The sequence below is a fragment of the Rhinatrema bivittatum genome, chromosome 8 (genome assembly GCF_901001135.1).
Source record: "Rhinatrema bivittatum chromosome 8, aRhiBiv1.1, whole genome shotgun sequence".
Lineage (NCBI taxonomy): Eukaryota > Metazoa > Chordata > Amphibia > Gymnophiona > Rhinatrematidae > Rhinatrema > Rhinatrema bivittatum.
Genome location: NC_042622.1, coordinates 101,916,371 through 101,925,679, shown reverse-complemented (window position 1 = coordinate 101,925,679; position 9,309 = coordinate 101,916,371). Strand labels below are relative to the sequence as shown.

At 42.5% G+C, this 9,309-nt stretch overlaps 1 protein-coding gene across 4 annotated transcripts in view; it reads left to right on the top strand.

The window, feature by feature from the left end:
- Positions 1-1,906: 1,906 nt before the first annotated feature.
- Positions 1,907-9,309, top strand: part of TTLL11 (tubulin tyrosine ligase like 11) — a 505,614-nt gene continuing 498,211 nt past the window's right edge. For 2 of the 4 annotated variants that reach the window (XM_029612608.1, XM_029612610.1), the window contains exon 1: positions 1,911-2,590. In XM_029612608.1, the coding sequence (XP_029468468.1) occupies positions 2,378-2,590 (213 nt within the window). In that variant the 5' untranslated portion in view covers positions 1,911-2,377. Of the gene's footprint in view, positions 2,591-9,309 lie in introns of all 4 variants that reach the window. The other 2 variants (XM_029612609.1, XM_029612607.1) reach the window with 2 other exon arrangements.

Here is a 9,309-nt window from a genome sequence, read left to right as displayed (position 1 = left end):
TTTTAACTTTTGTGTACTTGTTTTAGATTTAATCATGTTTGTTTTAACACTGCATTTTCATGTTTATTTTATTTATTTATATTCCATTTTTTCAGGTACTTCAAAGTAGATTACTTTTTTCACTTTTTACTTTTAGAATTTTTAATAAGTACAACAACCACAGACTTGTAGTACAAGAAATGTTAACTTGTGCACAGAAAATAATAAAGCAAAAATCAATTATATGAAATATTATTACAAGATAACAGCAAATCCATAGTGTGAAGGGGCAGATAATACAGGATTGAGCAGAATACACTGCATTTTAAAATTGGATTAGGTCCATCAGAATTCAAACATATCCACCTAGATACTAAGGGTTACCTAAATATTAATTTTATTATAAAGACATCTCTTAAATGGTGTAGAACTTGTAAAAAAATAAACCTGTGCTTCTGATACACCACCACACCCTTACAAGGAAACTTATGAAATAAAAGATGCCCCCCAACCCTAATACTTGTGTCCTTAACTGAAGTAGTGTGTGCTTACAGAGGTTCAGGAAAACACTCACTATACTACCTAAAAAAGAATGATCTACTCCTGAAAAAGGTTTCATAACTAGGTCCCTATCCCTTCCCAGGGCAAAAATTACTATCAACATTTCCCTAGTCAGAACAATTTCGTGAGAAGTTTCTAATATAGCCCTGACATCTAAATTAGTAGCAGAAATTACTGCTGAACCACTTTCCTGAACATTTAAAGAACATTTATATGAAGGAATATAATTTGCTTTACATAGAGGTGGTATACTTTGAGGCAAAATCTTCAGAATCTCAACAAAATAGCTCTTAACCATCTCATAAGCCAATATTATTTCTCCTAGGAAATATCAAAAAACGTAAATTTTTATATCTGAAACATGAGTAAAGAAAGATTCTAGAAGAGTTGGGTGGTTAACCAAACAGGAACTCTATGCCTCAATGTTGATAAGAAAATACCGGGTTGTGTGAATGGTAGGGCATATTAAGTGTTACAACCCGTTAACAGTGGAGATTTAAATAATAATATCAATGTTTGCTGAGGCATTAGTGGAAAATTTACACAATTGTACCACACACCCTACCTTCCACATGGTTTAAGAAATGACCCACATTTTCTAGGGGTATATTCCTTCTTATTGAAATAGTTCTACCTCTCTGGGAATCTGTTAAGGAAAGTGGAACAAGGTGAGGGAAAAGGGGCATATACCTCCCCCTTTCCACATGCAGAATTAGTATTACCATTTATAATACATATTTGTTACTTGTAAACCAATGTGATGAGCAAACGAATGTCGGTATAAAAAAAGCTATAACATAACCTAGTCTTATAATTAGCAACTGTTTATTTAACCTACATTAGGCACTGTATCTTTTACTTATGCCTACATTAGGCAATGTATCTTTTACTTGTTAACCCCATTTATACTTATCCAAGTTATATCGACCTGTTCATTGTAAGACATTTACTTGTCAATGTTATTGTTACTGTTAAAATGTAAACCGAATTGATCAGTAATTCTGTTATTGGAAAGTCGGTATATAAAAATGCTAAATAAATAAATAAATATAAATAAATATAGAAGAGGGAGAGAAACTTCGAGAAGCAACTGCATAGATTTTCCATTACATACTTCCTTTAATTTTTGTTTGACTTTTGTGAATCTGTTTTGCGCCTTTGGTTAAGGAAAAAATGTAGAGCAAAATGTATGCACATCTAAGAGATAATCTTCAAACAGGCCGCCCACAAGATTCCCTGGTAAAATGTATTCACTAAATTTTCAGAGAAAACAGCAGGTGTAGATTTGAAAATCCAATGGGAGGCATGCTGTTTTGCCTGACACGCCCCTTCCCCGCCCCCTAACAACTCCTCGGCTCCGCCTGGCTACAATAGAGCAGGGCTGGGGAAATCTTGTGCCATCCTTCAGATTAGGGAACGTTACCTGCCTCTTTGGTTTTGAGAATTCTATTTACAGCCACGCATTTCTGACTTGTGCTAATTGAACCTCTGTGGTTAAGGGTGTAACGAAAGGTCCCCTAAACCGCTCGAGATTCCCAGTTTTCCTAGGATGTCCGGCCGAGGGAAACAACCGTTTTAACACAGGACAACGAAAACAGGCACAAAATTGGCTAGGCATAATTGCCAAGAGAGAGGAAAGTTGGTGGGTTTGATGACGAAAGCAGCAGGATTCTACGAGCGCTTCGCCTTGAGCTGGTAGTAACGGGGATTGTCCCTTCCGGGCCTCCGTGCGGTTGCGTTGTCAACCAGCCGACCCAAACAAGGCAGCAGCGGCCGGGCGTGGAGCGAATCTTGCCCCGCCGCCCCCTCCTCCTCCGTCCACGGGAGCCCGAGGGCCATGGAGTCCGCCCTGGCCAAGGGAGCGCCGGCTAGCCGAGGCCACGGCCGCCATGTGCCCAAGAAAGCCGAGGCGGCCAAGGCGAAGAAGGAGGAGGGTGGCGGCGGCAGCAGCGGTCGGAGCCAGCGCAGGCAGGTTACCGTGGACAGCTCCAAGGCCAAAACCTCACTGGAAGCCCTGAAGATTAGCCTTAAGCTGCTCAAGTGGAAGGAGGTAAAAGGCCTTGGGCACCGGGATCTCGCTGCGGACTTTCCTTAGTCATTCATTTTCTCCCTCCTTTTTCTCTTCCGTTTCTGCACTTTGCTGCTATCTTCTGCCTGTCCCCCCCTCCAGCTCTTTAATTTATTGCATTTTTGCCCACTGCTGGAGTCCGTGACTCTAATATAATTTGAGATTCCAGCAACTCAATAAGAAAATTTCTGAAATTCCCAGATAAAAAGCCGACAGTATGTATCCCAATGCGATTTTATTAGTTATACTTAGGTTTACAGTTTGGAAATATACGGTACAATGGTACATACACTAAAAAAAAAAAAAAAGTTGCTTGAATTCCAGATTTTAGTTTTTTCTAATAATGGTAAAATAAAAAGTCAGGTGCAATCTGCTGCAATTAAGTTTACAATTTAAAGAATCAAACATGTAAATAATGTTAGTGAAGATAAAACTTTTGAGTTGAATTGCATGAGTCGGGTAGCCTTTTAAAAATATTTTACAGTTTAAATCAGTCAGAGCTATTTGGCTTTAGATTTTATTGAACTGAGCTCTCATGCAGATATATTCTCCATGAGTTTTAGGCATCCTGCTGCACCTTATAAAAAGGTGCACCTTATAAAAAAAATACTCAAAATACATATATAAGTACTGGGAAAATGTTATCTTGGAGAACAAATGTCAGGGTGCTGTAAATTGTCCCTGATGTTTCATTGATTGTATATTACATTTGTTAGTACATTTAATACAAAAGCTGTTTTTATAGGATTCCAAGTAAAATGGGAAAATATAGATCTGCTGTATAACAAAATTCCTACCAATAGTCTGCATTCTTGGAGCTAATTGTTGTCTGAAGTTACAAATAAGTGGCGAGATCTAAAAAATGTTCTTAATTTATAATGCAGTAAGTTAAACAATTCTAATTCTGCTATTTTATTCCAATCTTTCTCTCTAATAAAAATTAGCAAGAGAGATGACTTTGTCAACTTGTAACCTGATCTGCAGTTGCTGCTCTGAAACTGACACCTGATGAAGGGAGCAGAGTTCTTGAAACCTAGTCACGAATGTATTACATTTGTTTAATGAAAAGATATAATCTAGAGCTTGTTTGTTGTTGTTTGTTTTTGTGTATCTAAGCAGACTAACAACAGCTGCCACACTTTATTCATAGGGGCCTGTGCAATAAAGTTTTAATGTGCTCATTAAGACTAGCCATCAATACATTAATGTGAACGTGCTACAATGAGCACTTACCCACATGTACATAAGGGAGCATCATATGCAAATGGGTCTTTATTGGGCCCATGGGAAATAGGGTCATGTATCACACCCTCCCTTCCCCATCTATTTACAGTGATCCCAGTAAAGGTAAATATGTACCACCTGTCTTAGACCAGGTGTTGCATTAGTACCTTGCACATTGAGGGCCAAAATCCCCTGAGCAACAGGCCTTTTAATTTTGGGCTGGCTAAAACTGTGTTTTCTCCTTATCCCCCCAAATCCCAGTATAGAGAATATGATCCCCTCTGCCCGCTGAGCACTATAAACCCCTAACCCCAAATCAATAGTTCCGGAAACATGGTTTACAATTCCTTACAATTCTGGAAGTGCTGGATCTTCATGGACAGGAGGGACATTGAAGTCCTTCTGCCCATACTACTGCTGCTGATCAATGACACTGCTAAAGGCTCTTCACCTCTACCATGTGAAATGGTCATAGCTGCAGCATTAAATAAGTTGTGAAACAAAAGGGTAAAATTTCAAAATGGCACACAGGTGTCCTTGTGTGTGCGGTTCCTGTGACCTCGCACCCGAGACTGTGCCAATAACATGTGCATATCGCCACACGCATGTTATAAAATTGGCTGCCCACATGCATGTGTGCCCAACTTTATATCGATGCGCGCGGGTGCAAACTCATGCATGCAAGAGGGGTATTTTGTAATAAACGCATGGTGATGCGATAGGGCCTTTCCCTAGCTCCCTCCCTACCTATCCTCCCTCTCCTCCCTGATCCCCTAAACCCCACCTACTTACCGTAATTTTTGTTGTTGTTGTAAAACTTACTTGGTCCCTGGAGCTGAAGTGGGTTCCTTGTGCCGGCTGGCCGCTTTTTAAAAGCCCAGCACTTCTTTGCATACCAGGAGATATGCGGGTGGCTGGGCTGCTCTGAAAATGCGCTTGGGGACGGATTTTCAAAGGGTTGCGCACGTATATTATGCGCGTAACCCCGAAAACCCGCTCCTGCACGCGCCGAGCCTATTTTGCAAAATAGGCTCGGTGACGCGCGTGAGCCCTGGGACGCGCATATGTCCCAGGGCTTGAAAATAGGGGCGGGGAGTGGGCGGTCCAGGGTGGGGGCGTGGCCAGAGGCCTCCGAAGGCCTGCTAGGTTGGGGGATCGCGCAACCTACACCTGCCCAGAGGTAGGTGCAACTTAAATAATAAAGGTGGGGGGGGGGGGCTTTAGGTAGGGTTGGGGGGGCGGGTTAGATAGGGGAAGGTGCGGGGAGGCGAAAGGAAAGTTCCCTCCGAGGCCCCTCCGATTTTGGAGAGGCCTCGGAGGGAATGGGGGAAAGCCTTTGGGGCTCCCCTAGGGCTTGGCATGCGCAAGGTGCACAAGTGTGCAGCCCCTTGCGTGCGCCGACCCCCGGATTTTATAACATGCGTGCGGCTGCGCGCGCATGTTATACAATCGGGCTTAGATTTGTGCGCACAAATCTACGCCGACGTGTAGGTTAGAAAATCTGGCCCTTGGTGCACAAGTGGCCCGGCCACGCACATATCTCCTGGTATTGGTGTGCACCAGGGATTTAAAATTCCCCCGAAAATAAGCATGTCTTTTGAAGATAGACTCTAAAGAAAATTGCTGATCTTGGATTGTAAGGGTTTTTTTTTTTTTTTTTTTTTTTGCAATATTTGGGGATGTGCAGGTTAGATTAAGTCAGATCATCACATTGTGGAAGTGACGTGCATTTAACTTAGCTGCTCCTAATTCTAATGCCAGTGAATATGAGATTCCTTTGCACTCAGGCAGGCTAATCCCCACGAGTGGGTTAATTATCTTTACCAGCAGATGAAGATGGAGTTAAAGCTGACATCATGTATATATAGCCCTGCTCTGACATCAGCCCACCAGTATTCTCTGTCTCCTGCAGATGGTGGACATGCATTTCCTGATCGGGGATTGCTTATAGTGAAAAAGAAAAAGATTAAGAAAAAAAGAAATTTACTGCACCACTTGTACTTTTGAAGTGAGACCAATGGGTTCCTCCCTCAGTTGAGCGCCTTTAGACTGGCAACCTTTTTTCAGGCGTGGACTTTAAGTTAAAAAAAAAAAAAAAGGCAAAGCGTTTGAAGGACAAGGGAGCCTCGGTGGTAAAGGCTTTCGCCCTCTTTCCCCCCCCTATAGCTGGAGACCCGGTAGTACTCTCAGCCAGGCTGAGCTCAGGTATTTAAAAAAAAAAAAAAATAAATGAAAAAGGAACAGAAGGCAGAGAATAGGGAGGTTTTATTTCCCCTATTCCTTTCTTACCAGGTTTCCCTCCTGAGGCATGAGTGGTCAGTGTCTCTTCCTTCCTCCCTCTTCTTTCTCTGGGGAGTTTAGTGAGGTATGGTGGCAGCGCAGGCGCAGTGGGTTGAGCAGCCTTTGACTCCCAGGCTTGGTTCTTCGAGGCATGAAGTAGGCCACGGCAGCATTTTCACACACTTATTTGTGCACATGACTGCTGCGTGGCACTGTGGTGACATAGTTGCGCACATTCTCGTGGCATACATTTGTGTCCTATATTTGTGGTGCACCTATTTGAGATTTAGCGCTGACATGAGTGCATGCTGAGCACTGACTTGTATGCACGCCAAGTGCCTACTTGAGTGTGAGCATGTTGTGACTGGTTGAACGTGTCTTTTATTTGGTGTCACAAGGAAAACGAGGCAATATGGCACCTGTGACAAGTCTAAGGCCTAGCGATCTGTGCTGCTTTCCATATAAGGACAATACTGCCAAGGATTTCTGTGAGTCTGTGCCAGCGCTGCCTGGCTGCTGGGTCGTCCCCTCTGTCAGGGGGGACTTATTGTAGGTGTCTCCTTCTTCAGTTGGCCGTAGGACAGAAATGACTTCAGGGGATGTTCAATTCGAGGATGTTAGATTGAGGCCTGTAGAACCTGGTATAGGCCCAGTCTCCTTATCCTGAGTGGGATTTTCCAGATACTACAATCAGAGACAGCGATACTTTCAAAGTGGGGTCACATACTCAGGGTTCCCAGTTGTTGTTACCATGTGCAAACACCATGGTACAGGAGTCCCTGTTGATATGGAGGAGGTTGTGAATACAGATGATTCTGATGAAGATTTGAGTTTCTCTCCTCTGAGGCAGAAATCCCTCCAGATTTAGAACCACATAGAACTCTGCTCCATTTCTTTCATAGTGATGAGTTACCTACTCTGTTATCTCAGACTCTGAAGCTACTGGGGTTGACTCTTTAGGTGTGCAAAAGATGGATCCCATTTTGGTCACCCTACGCAAGTATCTTATTTCTTTTTCCTCCTGGATGCATTTCAAGAGCTGATTATCCTAAAAACCTAAAAGGGGGTCACGCTTTGAACTAGTGATGAGTGAACAGTTACATTTTCTGAAGGTGGAAGCGCTGGCATGTTCTGTGTTTAAGCAGACCACCCTTCCAGTAGAAGGAGGGGCAGCTCTAAAAGATGCTCAGGATAGGAGAATTGAAGCTATCCTTAAGCAGGCCTTGAGACCATGACAATGAATTTGTCTTTACATATACACACCCCTGTACGTAATTTAAGATCGCTAGGGAAGGCACTTCTCTCAATATCTTATCCAAAATCAGCCCACTTAAATTCACTTAGGGAAAGGGCTCTATCGCTGGCCGGGCCAAAATTCTGGAACTCACTCCCACTCAAAATACGACAAGAAGCAAATATATAGTCTTTCAAAAAAATGTTAAAAACATGGCTTTTTGAGTAGGCCTACATTCAGCCAGGTTAAATCATTATTTTTATTGACTCTCCCATTGTATATTCATGTTTTATAATATGACAAGGAATTTTTATTTTTAGTTATTGTACTTTGGTATGTAAAAAATTGTATTTTTATTATTTTGTAATATTTTTAAATTAGTTTTATTCTGTTTTTATTCTTACCCTTATTTTTCTAGTAATTTATGGGCATTTCAACATCATTTTGATATTTTAAAAGTTTCATTACTTTTAAACTATTACATGTTTTATTAATGTAATTTTATCATTTTTTACCTTTTTCCTTTGAAATATTGAATTTAATGTTTATTGGACTAGGATTAATACCTGGTCCTCACTTATAATGTAAACTGACGTGAAGTGAATACAAATGTTCGGTATATAAAAACGTTAAATATAGTCTTCCACATTGCTAGAAAGGACAATGTAAGGGCCATTTTTCTCAGCAGTCAGAGCTTGGTCCCTGGAGAGTGGGAGTTATTGGCTGAGGCCTTTCCACTCATGGTTGCGCACTAGGATCACCCTTCTGGAGTTGCTGGCGACTTCAGCCGATAGTGTTTCAAGGTTATTTAGTTGCAGGTGGGATCTGAAAGTTCTGTGAAGCGAGGCTCTCATTCCAGCAGGACTGCAGGGCAGAAAGCTATATCCCTTCCTGCCATGACCACCACTATTAGGCAAGGTTGTGTGAAAGATCGCAAGACAGACCGAAACACGTGTTTCTGGTGGCTTCGGATTGGCCCGGAGGCCATGGTATGCTAATCCATGGAGGCTGCTAGTGGGCAGACTTCTCGAGCAGTTGCCTTGGACGGATCTACTGCAAAAGGACGTTCTGGGTTGATTTTGTCCTTTGTTTATTGAAGCATGGTTATTCTGCTGCAGTGATTCTATCTTGTGCCAGGTTGGAATGGTTTCTATGTCTCTGGCTTATGTTAGCATTTGGAGTGTTTTCAAGGCCTGGTGCGATGTGATCAGCCTCTCAAAGTGGAAATTCCATTAATTTTTGGAAGCTTCATGTGACAGTGCTTGCCTCTTATAGGGGGCGAGTCGATGGAGGGCCTTCCCCTCTGGATGTGTCTCTATCCTTGAAGGAGTTAAGAATCTTTGTCGTCCTTGGTGGCTACCGGTGCCCTTCTGGAACCTTGTTCTGGATTTTTGGTGGGTCCTGCCTTTTGACCACTAAATAGCCTCTCTTTGAAGCTACTTTCCTTGAGGACAGATTTTTCTGTGTTACTCTGGGACAGTGCAGTTCCAGACTGTGCCTTCTGTTGCTGAAAATGGTTTATAAAATTTCATTTGACTCTGTCTATTTTTCCTGCCCATGTCGGACAGCAATAGAGATGTGATTGTTTTTTGCATGCTTTGGATATTGAGCAGCATCTGAAGTGTTGTGTGGAGGTTACTAAACATGTTAGGAAGTCTGTTTGATTTCTGCTCCATGGTGGAGCAGAACTGGCAACATGGGCGACTATAGTTTATTGGAAAAAAGGATGTAATCACGGCCGCCTGTGTGGTTTCCGAGATTGCTTTCTCTAAGTGACTTTGAGTGCATTCTACCAGGGCTCAGGTGCTATTGTGGGTGGAGCCTTGATTATCTCTAGCAGAGTTTTCCCGGGTAGCGATGCGGTCTTTCGTGCATACTTTCCCAAGTTTTTCTGCTTGGATGTCAGGCTCCGCAGGGCAGCCTTTGCGCCTAAAGTGTTAACTGGACCGCAGTCAGCCTCCCA